Source organism: Manacus vitellinus, unplaced genomic scaffold (genome assembly GCF_001715985.3).
Source record: "Manacus vitellinus isolate BGI_N305 unplaced genomic scaffold, ASM171598v3 scaffold_16_pilon, whole genome shotgun sequence".
Taxonomy (NCBI): domain Eukaryota; kingdom Metazoa; phylum Chordata; class Aves; order Passeriformes; family Pipridae; genus Manacus; species Manacus vitellinus.
The window spans coordinates 12,081,031-12,103,776 of NW_021939189.1; the positions used below are offsets into that span (position 1 = coordinate 12,081,031).

Here is a 22,746-nt window from a genome sequence, read left to right on the forward strand (position 1 = left end):
ATTGAAATTACGTTGGCTTGTGGTTGTGTAAGCTGTGTCTCTTCAGCAGGGTTGCAGTAATGCCACAAGAATTTCTGCATGAATTCAGTCCTTTTTCTCCCCAAACTTATTTAATTAATTTATTTTATTAATTAAAGAAAGGCTTCTCAAAAGAGATTTCACATTCAATAAAATTCTAGGGCTCTTCCATCCTTCCCCAAGTTAAAAATATTCCATCACTAGAACTATTGTACATAACCTTAAATACCTTCTGCTCCAAGTGAGATCATAGTTCCCTAAATGTAAGACCCTTTTCCCCATTAGATGGTTTTTCCTATTAACACTGTTCTAATTTATTTCATTCATTCTTTTTACATGCTAATGCTAAAGCCTTGAGTGAATTCAGAAAAAGAAGAATGAAAACATTTTACAGAAATCTTTTACATTTGTGTCCTGACAGTGAGAGACAAGGAAGTCCCGTGTCTTGCTGCCAGAGGATGTAACACAGCCTTGCTGAAAACAGAATTGAGGGACTCAATTTTCTAAACTTGAGAGTACTAAGCAAAAAAAAGATGATTTTGACCTATTTCACAAAACAGTCTGTTTGGACTCATAGGAGTAAATTTATAAAGAGGCATCTGAGCCAGCTAAGGATTTCCCATAACAGACATTGAAATAATTTAGACTTCTCTTGGTGCTTCAAACCAGTAAGTAACAGGCACAAGTACCTTATTCATGCTTCTGTGTTAGTCTCCTCTTTTAATAACATCAACACCTTTTCCTATAGGTCTTTGATCATTACTTTAATATTTCCTGTAATCATTTAGTGCAGTTCTTAAAAACAATTGGATTTTCGTAAGTTAAGTTTGTTAGTTGTCCAAAGCTAGAGAAAAAGAAAAATAAAAATGAAGCATCACAAAGCAGAGAAAACAGCCTTTAGTTTAGTTATTAGTCACTCTGAATGACTACAGTTTAGTCATTATTAGTTTAGTATAGTCATTCTGAATGACTATATTATCAAATCAACTGGGAACACAAAGGAAACAGCACAAAAGGATAGTCAATTAGTCCTTTCCTGTGTCAGTGCAGGATTGTATCTTACAACGTTATTGACAACTTTATGCATCCCAATTTTAGAATAAAACTTTTGGACTTCCTTGCTGTTGGAAATTAAAAATACATTTAAATATGCTAAGCAAAGAATTAATATAATTTCTGCTAGTTGCACCTCCAGTTAAATGACAGATCTCTTTCCTTGTTCCGAGGCAACAAACATAATTATAAACTTTGTTTACTTTTCTGTTTTACTCTCCAGTCACAGTTCTCATCAGCATTAGGCATGTGTGTCTCTATCATTGGCTATTTTGCAGCAGACACATTGAGATGTAGAGGTAAAATTACAACATTTTCTTTTCAAAGCAACAGCCCCTGATCTATTACAATAAACAAACTTCCATCTCCAAGCAACTGATCTCTTAGCAACAAGAAGCACCTGCATAAAAGATGCTACAGAGAGTGATCACCGGAAAACCTATTCAGATCTTTAAAAGGAGCACATCAGTAACAAGGATAGCACTCTCCACCGGTTAAAATCCAGAAGTAACAAGAAGACACAGGTAAATTTTCAATTCATATTATAGCATTTTTCTTCAAACAGTAGGGACAGTGGGACAGTACATAAATGGTTTTTATTTTGCTTCTGAGTGGGAAGTGCACCTTCTGGAGCTGCTTTAATCTGAGTTACTGTAATTATCTTTGTGTAAATTACATGCTGTCACTATTTAAAGAGAGATTTATTTTTTTTTAGTAGAAAATCTGCAGGTCTTCAGCCAAATTCTTGGTATTAAAACAACAGTAATATGTTACATATTTTGTAAGTATTCTACAAAGTTTTATTTTAAGAAAAAATAGCACAATGTTCTTGCAGAATAGTCATCCTTAGAAAGTGTCCACTTCATTCAACCTTTCAAACTGTTTATCTTACATTAAGAAATACTAAATCACTTTAGTTTTTATAGATACAAGCTCCCCTGATTAAAACCCCAAACTTATTCGTTGTTTCTGTGGTCTCTGATTTAATTCTTTTGACTCTCAAAATTTTGTTGGTGTGTATCACAACAAACTTAGGGTAGAATACATATCATGGGATGGACACTGCCAGCTGCTGCTGTATAGCAATGTAGAACTGGTTGGAAAGTGAGTGAATTTGGACAAGCCAACATTTCCAAGCATCATTATCACAGCAGGGAAAAAATGGATTGTAAGTGAGGTCAAAAAAAGGTCATCATGTAAAACAAGTCTGGAACTGACTTAGAGAAGTTTTTTATTCTATCATAACTTGAACTCTCTCGGTGCTTGCTGTAGAAAAGTGTTGTCTTTCTTTTAGCTACTGTATATTAGTTAACATTTATTTCTGGTTAATGAAGTCATTTGGAGGGAGAATGGTTAGAGAGTAGTCATGCATTCCTCCTTAGTCTTGTTTTTTCAAATACCCAGATGCATTTTTCTTAAGAATCAATTGACATACTTTGATAGAATAATTGATATTAAATATCTTACATAATACTTGAAAAAAATTAATTTATATTTCTTAGAGAGTCATCCCTTCTGTGTCAACTAAATTGTTGCTTCAATTGATCAAGGTATTTGCTAGCAATAAAAGTACAATAGCAGAGACATAATCATGGTAGAGAGAGCTGCCTTTTACTTGATAAATCAGCAACAAAACCCCCTACCCAATAGCAATAGAAACTGATAGCAGCCACATACAGAAAACCCTCCTCATACAGGTCTGCTTTGCCATGGTCACAACAAGGGTGTCTGATAAAAAGCAGATTAGAGAGAAATTTCTTCCCACAACTGGTTAGTTTAGTTTTGAGTTAATTAGATCTTATGGTGTTCTAAGGAAACTTTGAGGTAGACAGGCAGTAAAATCCAGTCTTACCAATACTGCAGAAGTTTGCTCATCTCCACAGCTCTTTCTGAGGCTCACAAGCACTGACACACCTGTGCTGCTTCAGGAGATGAAATGTTTCAGATGAAACTCCTTTACCATCTAACGTAGATAATACTTTTCATGGACATTATGGTAGTTTCTAAGCAGCAATGAGACTTCTTGTAAAAGGCACTAAAACTGGCAAGTGATTTTTCCAAATCACACATCAACCACTATGTAAACCACAAAAAAAGAGGCACTGCCTTTACTACAGTTATCCAAACAAATAGTAATATTCAAATGGAGTCTTACACTTATCAAAGGTATTTTTGATGTATTTGTTTCCCTGGCAGAGAGTTTATTCTGCATTGACCAGCGAAGTCCCACTCACATGATAGTAGAAGTGGTGCTAAGAAAACTAGTTGACCAAACTGACTCCAGACAACAGGAGTGTCAATGTTTACAAAAGTTCTGCAACTCCAAATTTCTCTGCACCTTGAAACTCACTGTACACTTGGAGGGGTGACAAGAAATCAAGTGTTTTGGACACTAAAGCAGATACAGTTGTAGCCACCACCAACACGTAACAATGCAGCAGCACTTTGTAAGTGCTACGAAAGGCAGCTGACAGAATTTAAAAACTCAGAGAAGCGTCCTCTAGGGGTAGATCCTGATCAGCTGAGAGACAAAGTAAAACTGTCACAAGAAGGCTCACTAAAATGAAGAAAGCCACAATTCCAAATTAGCAAAGGTATAAAACGTAACAATCTTTCTTATCTCATGGTACAGACATTTTTTCAACACCACAAACAATGGTATGTTCTGTATTTTTGTTTCACTTGCCCTCTGACACAATATTAGGCTCCCACCTCCTCCTTCACTTGTCAAGAACCCCTTTAGATTGCCAGGAGAATTGTTACTAAATGCCCACTTCCAAGCTTCTGCTGAAAGCTGTCACCTCTTCCTTCCCTCCTCCTCCTCCTCTTCTAACCTAAACAACTGATAAATTTGTAAGTACTATTTAGATTAGATTTCACAGTAATCAAGTGGTACAGGATTATTCCTCAAGGCTATAATAACCATTCAACACTGCTAGAATACATTTCCATAGTAATTAGATGTGATAGAGCTCTACAACTACACAAATTCCAACCCACTGACTCCAACTCTAAAAATGGTTGAAAAAGAGATTTATTCCCTAATTTTCACATTTTACCATATTTATCTTTCCTTTGAGTTGCAGAAGATTGAGTTGAAAGTAGAAAATAGACCTAAACTATAAGCCAGAGTGCTTTCAGAAACAGAGTAATATAAACACCTAACTTTCAAAAGGCTGCTCTGCACACTGTGATTGCAAATGAACCCATATATAATGTGACAGATGCCACCTGGAGCAAAGGATAAGGTCACTAAAACACAGATTCAAAGCAAGTGAAAAATAATTAAGAAAAAATTATTACAAATCCAAGAAAAAAAAAACATCACAAGCATAATGCAATATAAGATAAGCAATAAATTGTGATGGAAAGCTCTCTGTGACATCCCCATTGCATGCTGAGAGAATTACAGCATTAGAAGAGACCACAGAATACCAGGTAGCAAAAAAAACATGCAATCTGATGCTTACAGAGTAATTTTACTGCTCAGTTTATAAGGAATGGTAAGCACTCTTAAGTTTAGAAAAGGTTTCTGAGGTGTTCTCAACTTAAAACCCCACAGACTTTCAAGGCAAGACAATCATTCTATCAAGGATGTGATGTATGTTTTACACCTGATGATAATTATCCACTTCAAATTAATTCTTTGAAAGGAATGTAACCACACAAAAAAACCCCCCATATATTACTTGACTTTTTAAAATTGTTCTTATAATAGATTCAGTGCAAATGCAACCAATTTTGCAGTAGTTCCACATATTCGACAGGTGGGAAAAGAATTTCTGACTTAGCAATAAAATCCACAATTTAAAGGCAACTTAAAAGTAATTGTATGAAACTCCTTCAACATGAGCTCTATGGAAGAGCTCTGATGCAGCTAAGGATCAGACAGTTCTCATCCTGTGATAAATGTTATAATCCCAATACAGCAAGATACTTATATGCCTAGAACTAATTAAACTCAACTCATTTTTCAGAGGTACTGTTTTCCTGTTAGTCTATATCAGCATTGGCAAACACAGTGGTACAAGGGGAGCAGATCTGTAAAACGAAACTGTTGGTGATGATCCACTTTCTCCATGGTACATATTTCATGGGAGTTCAATACAGATCTAAACAGGTTTTGTCATTTGAATCTCCATTAAAAGCTGGTGTGTATGAGCCCATCATCACACCATGAGCTACTTCCACCCAAAAATCCCCCAGTTTGTGTGCTCTGAAATTGCTCTGGGACACCTACTGAAGTGTGGGAGTGGGGATAATCTGCAGGTTTGCTGTCAGAGCACACTACTGGTGCAAACAGAAACACCAGTGCAGACACCACGAGCCACTGCCCTCCTGGATTATTACACCTTCAGGCAGCACCCACAGAACAAATACAAGAAAACCACTATTTTTTGCCTGACCAGGCCTTCTAGTTGTGAAACCCACAACAAAATCCCTCTGCATACTTAGATGTAGAAGGTTGAACTTTCACAGTCTGCATGAAATCATCAACCTTAAACGAGTGAAAGCAGGTAATATATAGAATCATCTTCTAGAAAGAGAGGAAAGGCTACAACATTTGATTGGGAAAAAAAAGAATTACTGGGCTTATATAAGCCAACATTTATTATCATTATTATTATTATTATTATTATTGTGTGAAATAAGTCAATTTATTTTCCAAACTGTTTAAACCTAGATCAGTTGCTCCAGATGCTGCTAACAGTGGTCACTGATATCTGGGAATTTATAAAAAGGAGCAGATTTTTTTTTCTCCGTGTCTCTCCTGACAGATGAACCACTACAGAGGAAAGAACTCCAGGACACAAGAATGGCTCTTCAACAGTTGTATGATCTCCTCCTTCTCAAAATTATCAGAGATTTTCAGCTCCAATTCTATAATATGATTTTATGAATTTGTTCTTTTACTGACAGAGTCATTAACTACAAAGCTCTAACTGGACTAAGAGGAGTCAATACATCTGTCCCCTAGATATATGGGCTTTTCTCTTTACTGTGGACCTTGTCATCATTCCTCATATCACCTTTAGCAATAACAGAACCTACATTCTTCTAGGATTTTATAGTCAAGACTTAAAAATCAGTAATCCAAAGGGCCCTCTGCTGGCAGATGGTTTCCCAACTGTTAAGGTCCACAAGTACTATCAGGGCAGACAGGCAATCATCTATTTTGTCACTAAAGAACTTTCTTATTATAAATCTCTTTTCCCACACTCAATAGTGGGATTTTAAAAGCTTTTCTTTTTGCCCCATCCTTCTTCTACCATATAAGCAACAGTCTGAATCAATAAATCCTTCTGATCTGACACACATCTCCACCCGCTGCAAGGAAAGGAAATGACCTATAGAGATTTCAACACAAAATTAGCAAGAGTAGTGAAAACTTCTTTCCTGCACAATGGGCACTCTACCTTTGCTCTGTTTCTAAACTTTTTCAGTCTACTCAGTGACTACTTATTATGAAAATTCATTTAGCTGAGTTTTTATTAGGAGTGACTTACCTCATGGACAATTCCTAAAAAATACAACGGGTACAAGTAGGACAAGCAGTTCAGTTGAAATGTATTTAAATGAATTTTTTCTGATCCAACTTACTTCTGAAATAAAAAAAAAAAAAAAAAAGGCAGTCCAAATACAAACCCAGAAATTCTGCTTGGATCATACAAAAATGAAGCAAAGAAATTCTCAGTAGAGGAAGTGTAAACTGTTTGTTTTAAGACCTTGAGAAGCAACTTTGACTAAAAATAAGATTGTGTCAGACCATTTCAAGAGTATAAAAAGGAATCAAATTTAATTCATTGCCTTTAATTCTTTTATCTACATGAGAGCACAGCCCAGGGTATAAAACTTATAAATATAACAGAAAGGTGTACACTGATGTATTGGATATACCACAGAAAAAAACAAAAATTCTTTTACTAAAATGATGAAGTTGGGACAATCTAGAACCTAAAACTCAATCCATTCCTATCAGTATGTTTTGAAAAGACAGAAACCTGCCTCCATGTCTCTGTCAAAACAAAGATAAGCTTCAGCTGTGAATAACTAAAAACTGAGCAAGATCAAAACTCAGGGTTGATTTTCAGAAAATAAAAGGGGGAGTCTCGTGCTTGCAAAGTACACCATGCAAACATATCAGGGCCTTGACCTCTGGCAGGGCTCCACCTACGGATATAATATTGACAGATTCACATTTGGAGGAATGAAATTGGTTTATTTCATAGCACCCAAATGCACAACCAACTACATACTTCTCTTCATAGGGAATAGGAGGCAGAGAAACTACTGTACACACAACAGACTCTTGGAGATGAAAAAAAAAACAAAACAAAAAAAACAGTGCACATCAGAGCCTGTCTGTGTCAGTGGAGTACAAAGATGAAGGTGATCCAGAGAAAAAGCAAGAAAAAAAGTGAAACTGTACTCTAAATGTAGTTATTTCCTTCTATAACGCTGTAAGCTCATAATAGGGAAAGAGACTGAAGCTGATAAAAGTATTTACATACACATGCAGGCATGCTTTTTTTGTGATAACAAATAGCATTCAAGGAAATCTAAACTAATAAACACTGCTACATGGTAAAAAATACTTTTGATTACAAAACCTTTTTTTCACAACATGCAAGACAGTATAACAGCTGGATATGTACAAGATGTACGTGAACACTCCCAGAAGAGAAGTAGTGCTCTGTATTGGAATAGCATGATGTTTCTAAAAGGTCATCTGGTAGATTGGTAACTCTGGATCACAGCTATCCCAGGAACCTGGCACAGCAATCATCCCAAGCACTGGAGCATGGCATTCACCTGCAGGTTTCAAGCCACTGCTTGCTCCCCTCCCCAGAGTTTTGCCTGTACTCAGTACATTGTCTGCTTTGACCATAAACAGTCTCCTTACTGTCTAGAAAACATCTCTTCCATTCTTGGCTTAGTTTAATGCAATTATAACAGGGATGGTCACTGCAAAGCAAGTGTGATCTTTTCTGCAACGTGAGACCAAAGCACAAGACAAACAAGAAAGCACTTGCTGAAAGTAAACTGTATCAAAAAGCTTCCTGTTAAGTAAATATAATCCTTCAATTTTGAAATGTAGTTGCAGAAAGAAACAAAACAAATCTGTTCTTGGCAGGGTAAACTTAAGAAGCTGTTTTATTAATAAAATACTAGGCATATGCAAGCAGTATCTTCATGTTGTTACGAGTTCTCACTCACAGAATAACATCTTCCTTATCAGGTACAATCACCTCTTATATTTTTTGATTTAAGTCAAAAAGTTGCAAAATAACTTTGAATGAATCCTTCTACTCCCTCTATGCATAAAAGACCTGTCCATTTTCTTGGATTTTCTTTCCTGTGCCAAGTGCTGGTTCCTGCTTGAGGAAAAATATAGTAACAGACAATCTATGATCCTGTTTGTAATGGCATATACTATATTTTTCAAAGTACTTAGCAGATGAACCATGAAGAAATGCAATACATTACAATCAAAGATTGACCAAAAAACCCCAACAAACAAAAAAACGAACAAAAAAACCCCAAACCAAACAACACTTCCCCCAACATGTATTACATGTTTCAAACAAAAACCTGGGGTTTATCTGCATCATTAAAAACTACCATAGTTATTCTCTAAATTCAAGAACTCTTGCACTACAGGCCTACAAGAATGGAAACAGCTAAGTAACAGACAAAAACTTGCAAGTGAACTCATTCAGTGCTTCCACATGTGCTGAAAGTTTAATTTCTTGTGTTTTGGTTAGAAATTTGAGAGGAGTGAACCTCAGCATTGGCCAGCCAAGTCAACATCAGAGATAAAAGGTCTGTCAGCCAAAGTATCCAAAACTATGCTTCAACATCAAGGTCAGAAAATCTTTGTTATTCCCAAGCAAAAAGAGTGTCTGCTGCATGACTGCTTCGGCTGGTGATGAAGCCTGTCCTGGCAAGCAGTCCCAGCAGTCACTCTCATTATAAAATAAAGCCACGTCAAGAGCTAATTTGCTCATTTATAAGAACTACAAAGGGGTTGAGAGGTACCTACTAAAACTGAATACATCTGAGTGTTGACAACCTCTGCCTCTTTCCCCTCTCTCTCTGAAGCAAAGCAGAATCTCTTGGAAAAGATGGTCCTGGAAACTCTGAATCCAATGCACTACAACATCACCAGCCTTGTACAAGATACGGTGCCAGTGGCCACAGTGCCCATACTCCTTCTCATGTGCTTTCTGTTTCTCATATGGAATCATGAAGAAACTTCATCAATACCAGGTAAATTAATTTTAGCTGTAGTGCCACCTAAAAGCTGCCAGAGTAATTTTTGTTTGTTTCTCAAGTTTAAGTGGGAAAGTAACAGTGAATAATGATTGTATGACAACAAAATTTATTACATGCCAGTTTAAATAAAACAAATTTTTAAAATAACTGATAAAAGAAATCAGGCTCATTCTAACCTCAGAGCCTCCATAATAACCCTGGCTTGGCCATATAAGTATATGACATTTAGTTTTCATCTTTATTGTGTGTATGCTAGAAAGATATAATAACATTTACAAACTGTAGTTGTTCATATTTCATGTGCACTATAAATGACTTTTTACATGTTTTAAAGTTTAAATCTTTCTAAATTGTTTTTACTATAAAAACTATTATCTAGGAAATTATTTAGATTTTAGTAGATTATCAATTTTTTTCTCCATGTTTAGCACTGAAGACCCTCCAGAACAGAACAACATCAAATGGCTTCCCTTTCCCTTCTGTAATGTTTTGGGGGCTCGTGGTAGAAATCACTGAATCAACTTATTTTTTATCAGATGTAATGCAATCACCTTTTGCATGAATGAGAACAGTGCACACATATCCTGAAGGTGTTTGGCAGGAATAACCCTAAACAGGATCAGTGACTCCTGAACCAAATTCTGAGAAAAGACCCTTAACAAAGACCCTTCAAGGAGAAAGTATTCACAGAAGGTTGTACATTCTATTTGAATGTTTGATTGCACCTACAAGAAGATAGAACTAAGTAAATATGCTCTAAGTTTTCAGGTATTTAAATAATCTGGGGTCTTGTAATTCCTATTAGTAAAAGTTGAAACCATAAGCAACTTTTAAAATTTTTAAACAGTGTACAAACTTCTGTAAGTACTTGAGGTTTTTTATGGAGTCAGATTCATATTTTACAGACTAAAGGGGTAAATATAGCTTTCCCTGAAGAAGGAAACTTCCTTTTAATGGTAATTAGGGGCAAATTTTCTCTTGATGTCTCCACTTTGTCCTTTTTGTTGTAAGAGAGAAATTTGTTGCTGAATTACCGTGGAATGATTTAGTTGAGAACTTTGTTGATTAAATGCTTATTAGTCCCTTCTTAGCTCCTATTCAGCATGTTTTCATAAGTTCACAACAGTAAAGTACTCTTTCCTTTAAATATCTCTTTTCTCACTTTAGTTTGTGACTTTAAAAGAAATATAACAACTGCATTTAATTACACCAAAAAGACACTGACTTTTGTAGATGTTACTGTGACACTTCCAGACAAAATTCAGTCAAGATCACACAAGGGATTCGTTAAAATCACAAATCAATATATCACATGCATCTTTTCGAGATCATTTCTTCTTTCTAACTGTTGTCCCTCCAAAAGTATCTTTAAAAAGAGCAGCTAGAAGTTGTACAAGGAACGAATGCCTGTCATTTGTGGTGCACTGAAAGCACTCCAGACTTCCACGGGTATTAAGGGAGGCTTCACCAATGTAGGTGCAAAGTTCCCCGGGCAGTTTCAGGACAGGATTGTTTGGGTGAACTGCCCGCTGCAGGCTGGGACTGCCACGTTAAAAAGCTCCTTTCAAAAGGGTGATGCTCAGGGATATTTTCTTGCCAGCTGAGACCAAACCTTTCTTACCGTGTTCCTTAGGGCCAGGATACTGCATGGGAATCGGCCCCCTCATTTCTCATGGGAGATTTCTCTGGATGGGAGTAGGTAATGCCTGCAACTACTACAATAAGACATATGGAGACTTTGTGAGAGTTTGGATCAGCGGTGAAGAAACATTTATAATTAGCAAGTAAATCCTCTACTTTCTATTCTTAATAACTTGAAAAGCTTTTCTCATATTTTTGCAACCTCTTCGCTACTTTTTTCTAGAGTTGAACTGATGTTATTATTTTCAAAATTTATCCTAACATAAACCTTTTACTTCCTGCTATTCACAGACGCTTTCCTAATCTTTTGTTTCTTTAACAACTCTGCTATTGAAGTTTTGGTGAGTTCTCCTAAATTTTTTGTGGAAAGGAAGATTAAGCACTGTGGCTCAATCCTAAAAATCATTTACTATTTTACTGTTCAATTTAATCTGAGGATTACATTCTGTTCAGGAACCTGGACTGACTGCAATGAGGGATTAAGTCAAATTTTAGTTTCCTGTGTTCCTATTTCTCCTTAAAGTGGAAGTAATACTTGAAGGTTATGGCTCCAATTCAACCATTTAATTAAGCAAATGCAGCTTTATGGGATTATGAGTAATTCAACTCCAATTAATGGATTATTCATAGGCTTCAATTATACACAATATTAAACATAATGCTAAACTGTAGCCTATCATTTTATTAGCTCCAGTGGATGTTTGCTTTCTTCTTGGATCTTCTGGATGCATATGAGTTATACCATGAAAAAGGAAAAAAAGAGTGGTAAAATGTTTACCATGTGTGATCAATAAAGAATCACAATGTTTTTATCAGCAATATCAATCAACCCTTACTCAGCTTCCACTGTGTAAAAGCTTTTGAAAGACCATCCAGCAAAGAGAACTATCACAGAATTTACCATGTGATGCAAGTCAGCTTTATCTGTATTTTAACCTCTGCAGAAAAAGTTAATCATGACAGGAAAACTATTTACATTCCTATCCTACATTAGATATTGCAAATTGCAGTGAAATATGTTGACAATGCTATGAATGCTTTGAAAATACTACAAATCCGTATTCCTGCCTTTCACTGTCTGTGCTACCAATTCATCAGAAACAAAACAGGAGGGCTGACAAACAATGCCAGAGCTGCATCAGACTTTACAGTCAATACATCACTTTTCTACAGATATTTTTTGCTTAAAATCATTGACTGTACATAGAAAACAAGTATTTAACTTTTTTTTAAAGAATATAGAATAAAAGTTTTCAGCGGATCATAAATTCACTGCAAAACTAAATATAACCTGAATTCTGTAAAAGTATACTCTTTTCACTAATGGCATCTGAATTTTTTAGCATCAGTTCTAATACTGAGATGTTAGTGCAGAGAGGGAAGGACTTGTAGTGTTGGTCAAAACACATAATGCCTTTTGGGGGACTTCATTAAATAGTTTCCTGAGGAAAATCTGCTTATACAAGGCCACTTGATGAAACCCTCCCTTTAAACATTGTGATCCATCTCCTACGTAGAGACGTGTGGGATGGAAGGAAGCAAAATGAGCCTGCTGCACCTTTTCCTTCCTGGAGACAGCTGTTATAATTCAATAACATCTTCTCATGTTCAGGAAATTACATATGATATCCCTTGACATGCAAAAAATCTTTAAGGTTAACTTTGCCTCTGGGTCAGACTAAACTGTAGTGAAAACCCAGCACTGCTGCAGTCAATAGCAAAAGTCACATTTACTTTTCCCAATGGAAAAAATATACCAAACCCATATAAGAAGTCTGGAATTTGGTCCATAGAGTATGATACCTGACAAAGAAAGTAGCACATCATTTCATGTCAATCTCTCTTCTGATTTTCTTTTTTTTTTGTTGGATTTCGTTTTGTTGGGTTTTCATCACATCCCCATTTCTGAAATGCTGGCTCCCTCTAAAGGAAATTGTGTCTTAAAGCAACAATGCTGGTCACAACCTGTCTGCCAGCACCTGCAAATCAACCTTGCCAGCTGTAAAAAGAATTATACATATCATGGATTTCTCTCACATATCTATTTAAGAATATTTATCTCACACGTATCTGCATATTATGATGCTGCATATTTAAGTGAACTGTGTATATTTATGCTTTCAGTATGTGTCTGTAAATGACCCAATAGCCACAAAAGTAAATACATTATTTAGTACACATCAAATATTTTACCTTCTCCTCTGACATGTCTGACTTTGGTCACTGCCTGAGTGTATCTTACATACTTACATATTTCTATGTATACACCCTATTCAGTTTAAAATCTTGGTATTTTAACTAAAAAATAGTTTTAAATCTGAACACAATACATTATTGCTCTAATATAAATTCTGAAGGTATTTATCATCAAGATTTTTAACTACGTAAAAAGATATTTCATGTTAAGCATTATACTTTCTGCTAAATTAAAAATGCAAGTCCACATTTCAGAGAAACTGTAAAATGTCAGAATAAAAATGCTGTGTACCATCTATGAAATGGTGGTTTTGTTTTGGGCTTTTTTCTCATTCTCTCCCAGATCCTCAAGTGTATTCCATGTGATGAAACACTGGCATTATGTGTCTCGATTTGGAAGCAAGCTTGGATTGCAGTGCATTGGCATGTATGAAAATGGGATCATATTTAATAACAACCCAGCACACTGGAAGGAAATTCGACCCTTTTTCACCAAAGGTAAATCAGTGTGTGCTGACACACTGCACCACTCTAGCACATTCAATCTTCTCTGAGATGCTGTTTCTCCCCGGGTTCAGTATGTCCCAGTGACATTACAGGGTGCCAGCAGGTTGCTGCACAGGCACAAGGCTGTTTGAGAGCACCCAGGAGTTACAATTTGAGAAATCTCCATCATCCTCCCCACAAATCCCCAAGTTCTCTTCCCTGCTCAGTGTCATTGCAAGCAAACGAGATGGGACATCCACAGAGCCTGTGGTGCAGCTGAGGCTGTGGATACCCTCCCCGTCAGAAAGGCTGCCTAAATTATGCCAAATATCTTTGCATGATGCGGCACAAACCTGCCATAAAATGTGTGAGGTACAAAGTGGATGGATATAAGTAAAATTCTGGCTTTGGGTTCATAGTCATCTTAACTCAAAATGCCTTCATTTTTCTTTCAGAGGATGATAAACCAGTTAAGTTTCAGACTGATTTTATACCAGTCACTGACATGATAACATTTGCCATTTTATTGACAGCACTGTCACCAACTGAGAAGTTATAAATAAGGTATTTTGAATTAACAATCATTTTGCACGTGTGTTTCAGCTCTGTCCGGTCCTGGTCTGGTTCGTATGATAGCGATTTGTGTGGAGTCAACAGTGGATCACCTGGACAAACTGGGGGAAGTGACAACTGAACTAGGAAACATCAACGTGTTGAACCTCATGAGACGGATCATGCTTGACACATCTAACAAGCTTTTTCTTGGGATCCCTTTGGATGGTACTAAAAGCTTTATTTTTATGCCTTACGATGAATCTAAAGTACTTGCCCAGGGAAAACTCACTGACATCACTCAGAAGTATTGTTTCAAAAAACAGAGCAAGAACGGGCTCTTATATCACCATATAATTAACTGAGAATGATTTAATATCGTTTTAGTTAGAAAAGAGAATTTTATATGACCAAAACTATACATTAGGTTGTCACATACACCTTAATGAATAGTACCATTTAAAGAGATTTTTATGCACTGAGTTGGTATAATCCCAGTATTATCTGCATTAAAGAATCTGAAACCTTTCCACCAAACTAAATTATTGCCTTTAAAAGTTCACCTAAAGATTTATGTCTTCTGCTATTTCTTCAGCCTCAAAGCCATATGAGAGAAATAATATTATCAGGATGTCTAAGTTACCCCATTTCAATATTCTGCAAGCATTCTGCTCCTGCTCTCCTGTGGGAGATTATTTGGCTCTGGTTGACACACCAATATGTCCTTTTAGCTAGTTAGCAAGTGTTTTCACAATGATCTATTATACCTTTTCTACAGTGTGCTACAAATATTACCTACCAGTTTTTTATCAAATTCCCATGAACTTAGAGTAGGGAACAGGACCTTATTATTAATTTTTCTGAATTATTTGTGTTCCCTGACTATTGACTTTTTTTTGTTAATGTTCATTTTCAGAAAATGCCATTGTACTGAAGATTCAGAATTACTTTGATGCTTGGCAAGCACTTTTATTAAAACCTGACATATTTTTTAAGATTTCTTGGCTGTGCAAGAAATATGAAGATGCAGCGTAAGTATCAAAGTTTTACAAATCATTTACATAAGACTCTTTCTTTCTTATGAAGGAGATATTCCTTGGAGCTTTCCTCTGCCTTTTAGAAACTACAAGATTGTTGCTGAAGTCCCCTGTCCACAGAGCCAAGATAGAACAAGATTTGTCACTGATGCTACAAGCAGATGATCTCAGGGGACAATTTCAAGTGTTTGTCAATTCAGTCCCAATTTATTCACCAAAATATTAGTTAATGCCAACTCAAATGTGAAACTCAGTTAAGATTACTGGTTCAGTTCAGACAAAGAAAGTCCATCATATGGGGTGAAGTTCCATTTGCTGCCTAGTTGAGGACAGTCCAATAGTAGGTTACAGCTCATCAAAACAAGAAAATCCATCCACACTCAGGGCACAGTCCCAGAAAGGCATTTATTGGTTCCCTCAACGTGTATATTTGAGTCAACAACTCCCTTCTGAATTAAACCTCAGTGCTCAGCGTGATAAACCTTTTCAAGGGGTTTTTCCTTAATAAGGAAAAAGTACATTTTGTCATCTTGTTCTTGGCAAAAATACAAAATGCCTCTTTTATTTTTATGGTCTTGTTTGCTGTCTTTTGCCAAAAGAAGCCTGGCTCTAAAAAGAACTGGCCATCATTTTTTTTTCATTTTGGATTTGTATTCCACCTAACGAAAGAAATTGCTACTTAGGAAGTATGTGTAATAAATTGTTTCAATAGTGCTATATAACATAAAGGTTTTAATGGAAAGATGGAGGTTCCTCTAAAGTAATTGACAGTTCTTGTGAACTAGACACAACATTTGCCTTCTCTAACATTTGCTTGCAAGGTTTATTATGGCACTGATTGCTGCTTTATCATGTAATGCAAATAATAGCCAAATATTATGGCCCAGTTATTACTAGAAAGCCCCTACAAGCAAATATTGATATTTCAAAAGCTATCCCATTAAAATGGATTTATTCATAAATTTCTACTGCAAAGAAAAAAGATAAAGATTGCTGGACTTAAAGTAATGCAAAGAACCACCACAGGATATGAAGACTTCTAATATTCTTCTGATAAATTTTGCAAAAGGACCATTTGCTTTTCCTAATGCATAAAAGATGTTATAAATACTGAGAACTTTACAGAGACTGAAGTTTTAAATGCATTTACCCCTACAGACCCAGTCAAATTTTTGTAACAAATGCAAATTAAAGACTTTATTCAAAACCTTTCCACAATACTTTTTTAAAAAGAATTGCCTTTAAATCTATATATCAAATATATATTATTATTACTACTTTGCAGAGAACCATGTAACCATTCCTAGGAATACTTAATTTCTGCCATTCTTAGATGTTTTTCCTGGTATAATCTCTATGTTCCCGGTCATACCTTAGTGTTTACTAGAAGCCTGCAGATATTTGTCAATATGATTGATTTCATCTGTTTTCAGCAAGGACCTTAAAGGAGCAATGGAAACCTTAATAGAGCAGAAACGGCAAAAGCTTTCCACTGTTGAAAAGTTGGATGAACACATGGATTTTGCATCCCAGTTGATTTTTGCACAGGTATTGGAAATGTACTCAAAATATCTCTGAAAATAAACTGATTTTTCTGACATTCTCCTGAACACAGGTTTTGCAACTTAAACTTCATGTACCTCTCTGAAGGTCAGGTCATCATAAAAGGATACCAATTAGTTGGTGCTGTGGAGTCCCTAACAATGATTTAAATATGAATACTTGTATTTTGGTATCAAGTGCTTGTTATATTTATTTCATGGCTTGAATAAGATCGTTAAAACTCTTACATCTATCCCTGAATGTCCTTCAGTCTTTCTCTAACCTCAGTATTTTATCTTGATGTATTGCCTTTTGTTTGAAAAGGTTTCAAATACTATACAAATCCTGTCTTGTATAATCTCTACCAGCTCACAAACTCTGTGAAGAAAGGCAATAAACTAAGAAGAATCTGAGCTAAGAACAAACTCCTGCTTTTCTGTAAGATAACACACACCCATCAAAACATGAGTTTTCTATTTTTCTCTGAAAGACGAAAAACAAATGTTATTTAGCAGAAGATAGACTGTCAAGAATTTGTACAGTCTGCGGGACCTTCGTTGGCATCAGAGGTCAGCAATCAACATTTTCTCCAAAACTTCCATTTTTTTTCAGAACAGAGGGGATCTGACTGCTGAGAATGTGAACCAGTGTGTGCTGGAGATGATGATTGCTGCTCCTGATACTCTGTCTGTGACTCTCTTCTTTATGCTAATACTGATTGCAGAGCACCCCACAGTGGAAGAGGAGATGATGAGAGAAATTGAAACTGTTGTGGGTAAGCAAGAGCTGCAAAGTCAGTGATGTAGGACTATAATTTTGCTTCTGCAGTGATCTAATTTCAATAATTCAAAGGCTGAAAATTTTAAGTGTTTTCTTCTAAGAGAAGCTGTAAAACACATGAACTACCATTATATGTAAAAGATTTTGTTCAAGATCAAATGAAAGAAGATGTGTAATTTGTAAAATAAATTAAAGTAGCAATCACCAGAATTGATAATCTGTTAGAAAGAATGTTCTGTATTCTCTCCTCAGCAACAGCAGTGGAAATCAGCATTCACCTCATAACTTTCATGGAATTTGCTTTCCATTTACCTTGAAATAGCAAAAGGGGACACTCAGTTCAAATACTTCTAATCACCAACATTTTTCTGTGATAAAATACAGAACTTCTCTAAATTTCACTATGACTGTAGAAGGAAAAGACTAGAGAAAATTAAAATTATATTCTGCTGTCACCCATTTTGATCTCAAATTGGTCTTCTCAAAGTACTAATTACTAACTATTCAAAACACAATCAAGATATTCCAAATTTGTATTCTTTCCTTTCTCTAGACTTCATTCAAAGCCTGACACTGAACTAATATAGAAACTAATTTCATCCACTCTTATTAGAGATTTACTTCTGGTCTGTTAAACACTGGAAAATGTATAACAAGTCCTTTACTCTTTTTCAAAGGTACTTTTAATAAACCTTATTTTATTGTCCTCATGAGAGCTGAATACTCAGCTTACTCACTTTCCCTATTTCTTTCTGATAGCCTAAGGCAGTAGAATGTTGTTGCCTTTTCCTTCAGCAGATGACCAACTGTGGGTAGCAAACTTTTATCTTGCAAGCCGACTGAGCTGTACATCCAGCCAAACCCAATCACAGGGTGAAAATTTAAGGTCCCCACAAAGTTATCTCCCATCTCCAGACTGTTCCCAGGTTCTGTTTGCTGTCAGCTGTTGGAAGATTTGTTTGTGTCTTGTTGCTCCCTCATACAAAACCCAGGGAAGGACTTTCAGAGTTCTGTTCTCCTTTCTTGTCAGCAACAAAGAGTCAGTGTATTAACAAGAAGGTGAGAGATCATAAAATAAACTAGGGTTTGTGCTGATGAACATTATTCAGATTTCCTGAATAACTAAGGCTACATAAAACTCCTTAAAAGCTGTTGGATCTTTCCTACCATTTCAGAACTTGAGAACCTTCCAAAAATGTTTTGATATTCCTATAATGAAGCTATTACATTCATAACCAACTAACATCTTCACCATCTGCTTTATTCCTTAAGGTGACAGAGACATACAAAGTGAGGACATGCCAAACTTAAAAATCGTGGAGAACTTTATTTATGAGAGCATGAGATACCAGCCAGTTGTGGACTTGATCATGAGGAAAGCTTTACAAGATGATGTAATTGATGGATACCCTGTGAAAAAGGGGACAAATATTATCCTCAATATCGGCCGCATGCATAAGCTTGAATTCTTTCCAAAGCCAAATGAGTTTTCTCTTGAAAATTTTGAGAAAAATGTAAGTTTTCTACCTCATTTCTTATGGAACATTGGGTGTTGTTTACTGTTAGTGTCTCTTCCTATTACTTTCATCAAGAACTTTGTGACCATAAGGCTGTTTTCCCTTTGTCTAAGTGTCTAGTTACCTATATATCCTGCTTACTATTATCATTATTATTATTATCAGACCTAGGCAGGTATTTTTCTATCAAAATGCCTTTTAAATAAAAAGTAATTATAACATAGAAAGCAGTTTTTTCCAGACACAATAATTTTGAATAAAAGTTTCTAATTAAATTTGCCAGGCACACATAGTTGCCTGACACTGGACAAAACAAAGAGACACAGACAGCAACTTCAGTTTCAAAGAAATAAGTAAATGACCCACTTTGATACACCAAAAATGGACTTTTTAGTAAAAAAAGCTGAAGAAATAGTTAAGAAAACAAAGAAACAAGCCAGAAAAAGACCTGTAAGTTTTACATATTTCCTATCAAAAATCCAAGTGTACCATGTATGCCACACAAAAATGAGCACCAATCAACCTGGTTAGCATTTCTAAACTGCTATTTTATTACCCATAAAAAACTCTACTCAGTATTAAAAACAACAGCTCAAGAAAAAAAGTCTGTAGAAAATTCAAGAAGGGAGCAAGTGATGAAGTTTACTGAAATTATTATTCACTGTGAACGGATTCCATTTTGTCCCCCATTATTTTCATTCTAAGTATTTCTATCAAAATGGATGTCTTGCTTATTTTATGAGTACATTTTGCTACTAAAAATATTTCCCCTTGACCAAATATTTAACCACACATTTTCTATCTGACTTGATGCATTCTCTTTGCCACATAATTATTCTGGCAGGCTCAATTTTCCCACAGTTCTCTAAGTGAATAGCAATCCACAGCATTATTTATGATAAGATGCCATTGTTAGAATCTAAACATTTTTCCATTTTCCCAGGCTGTGCATTTGCCATTGTGCTGTACTGCCAGCTGCTGTACTTGCTCTGTATGATAAACACTTGTATTTACGTATCATTTTTCAAAAAGCACAGCTCGGTTTATTCGAAAAAAATTTAAACAGAAAACATTTTTCTCAGTCTGAGAATAAGGAGAAAAGGACACTTTTTTCCAGATGATTTAATATAAGCTAACCTTTCCTACTCTATTCTTAGGTTAAATAGGAAATCAGAACACAGCTTATATCTTACTTTCTTAAAAGGAAGTTACACAGATGAAGAAAAATAAGTTATTTATAGCCAGACTTTCTTTTTAATGCATCTATTCAGTGTCAATAAAAGTAACAGAAACTGGCTGTGCATTCTTCAGTAGTTCTGTGAATCCTGCATTTCATATTTCAATTGATAGGACAGAAGACAATTTTATAAGTATTATCTCTGTATTAGATTTCAAATAAAATTTTTAACATTACATTTTATGAGAAATTAGTTCTTGGGAACATTACATTTATAATGACAAATATAGTGGGTGTATGGCTTTATGATTATCTTATGATTTTCTTTAGATAAGGCATCAGCCTGTATTTCAGATATTTATGAGTTTTATAATGAACATTCTCTGATAAACTTTTTAATGAATTTTAATGCATTTGAAGAGCAGAAGCTTCACTCCATTTCACAGCTTGGGCTTAAATCCCTGTAGTTCACAGGACAAACAGGCTGCAATACACAGGTAGACTTAAATTGTTTAACTGTGTAAACCCTGCTACCTGAGCATTTCAAACATTCCATACCCCTGTTGGTGTCTGTAGTTTGGCCTGACTGGGGTGGGAGGGCTGTCCAGTGTGAAACAAGTGATTGCTCCTAAAAAATTATTTCCACAAGTTTTTTCAGAATATACCTACTACCAACCTCCATCATAATTTTGGCTACTTTTACGAAGAAAAACTTGTCTTAAATTCTATTCCTCTTGTTATTCTGTGCAGGTCCCTTCACGCTATTTCCAACCCTTTGGATTCGGCCCCCGGAGCTGTGTAGGGAAGTTTATTGCCATGGTAATGATGAAAGCAATTCTGGTGACTCTTCTAAGGAGGTGCAGAGTGCAGACAATGAAAGGAAGAGGCCTTAACAACATCCAGAAAAACAATGACTTATCCATGCACCCCATAGAAAGGCAGCCTCTGCTGGAGATGGTTTTCACACCAAGAAGAAACACAAATGAGAATCAGGGTGACTAAAATGGATCAGCATTAGTTACAGGGCTTTCTCAGCCACTGCCACTAAGAAATACTCATCATTCCTAGTTAAATACTTAGAGTAAAACGTTTTGTTGCCCCTAAATGACTACAACACGAGATGACAACTTGTTCTGCCTGTACAGCAGAACCACAGGCCACAGTTCAAAAGATATGCATAATTCCTGACTACTTTTTAAAACCAAGTTCAAAGTTATGCCTTCCCTTTCAAACACTGCAAGTTCAGAGATTTGGGGTCAACAGAAGAACATGCCTGATGTATGTTTAATTCTGGCACTACATGTGTCCTTTTCCCCCCCACCTCCCCAAAGCTTAGCGGTATTTGACTACTCCAAAAATTCCAATCATCTGTTTTTGAAAACAGCTGAATGAGTAAAATTAAAGTTAATTTTAAGACTAAGAAACACTTGAAAATATTTAGGACATACGTAAGTTACAAAAAAAATGTTTGAAGAAGTCATTCAAACATTTTCTTTTTACCCTGTTTTCCTGTCATACCAAAGACTTACAGTGTCAGACAGATTTTACCAAAAGAAGTAATTTTCAGAGTACTGGGTAATAAGGGTAGCTGGGATAACTGCTCTATGTTTTTAAAACCCAGTGTCCTGCTGCAGAACACCTGAAACATCCTAGCAGGACCAGCTGAGAATGAGGTAATGAATATGAAACATTAACATGAGAGTTACATGGAGGGGTAACGCTCACCCTCACCTCACCTGGTTAATTGCAGAAATTTCCCACCTCACTTCAGTTCAGTAAAGAAGTTTAAATTCTCTCCAAGCTAAGTTGTATCAAATCCTTTCTGACTAGATTTTAATTGCTCAATTCTACTTCAGACAGTAAGATTTGGAGTTGTTGCCCATGTTCCCACACCACAGTAAGAGAGTGTGTCCCTCCCTAATTATCCAAATAGCCCCTGTTTCTTCTCCTGTAAGAGCATGGGTTGTATCCTGCTCTCAAGAATCTGACTTTATGCCCACTGACATAGAGAGACTCAGCAGCATAAGAAGAAAAAAAACTGTCTGAAGAGGCAAATTTTGCTGGATAAACGCTCGCAGTTTTTTAGTGGCAAAGGAGAAAATTTCTGAAATAACAAGCAGATTTCTAGAGAACATTTTTAAAGGTGTTTTGCATACACAGGTTTTTGTTTTAATTATAAACTAGGCTTATGTTTATACTTAGTCCTTAACAGGAAAAAGCTAAAAAACTATCAAAATTGACCTATCTTGCAATCTGTACAACCTGGGCATTGATATCTCTACTTGCCTAATGGTGAGTTGGTAGTTTGGTCAAGAAGAAAGATCTTCCTGGCTTAACAACAACACTCCTTGACAGAGACTTTGCATTTTCATTAAGCCTGAGTTTTCGTACTGTGTAACACAAAGAAAGGGATTTTCTGGATAAAGTGCCTTGATAAAGACAACCAACCAATGTACAATAGGATCTATAT

At 35.9% G+C, this 22,746-nt stretch overlaps 1 protein-coding gene across 1 annotated transcript; it reads left to right on the forward strand.

Moving 5' to 3' along the window:
- Nucleotides 1-1,513: 1,513 nt before the first annotated feature.
- On the forward strand, nucleotides 1,514-21,596 carry LOC103760652 (aromatase). The gene is made up of 10 exons (XM_018069549.1): nucleotides 1,514-1,595; nucleotides 9,175-9,342; nucleotides 10,982-11,132; nucleotides 13,529-13,683; nucleotides 14,275-14,451; nucleotides 15,140-15,254; nucleotides 16,694-16,808; nucleotides 17,415-17,577; nucleotides 18,855-19,096; nucleotides 21,027-21,596. Exons 2-10 carry the CDS (start codon nucleotides 9,198-9,200, stop codon nucleotides 21,276-21,278), a joined length of 1,515 nt encoding a protein of 504 aa, XP_017925038.1. The 5' UTR covers nucleotides 1,514-1,595; nucleotides 9,175-9,197; the 3' UTR covers nucleotides 21,279-21,596.
- The last annotated feature ends 1,150 nt before the right edge of the window (nucleotides 21,597-22,746 follow it).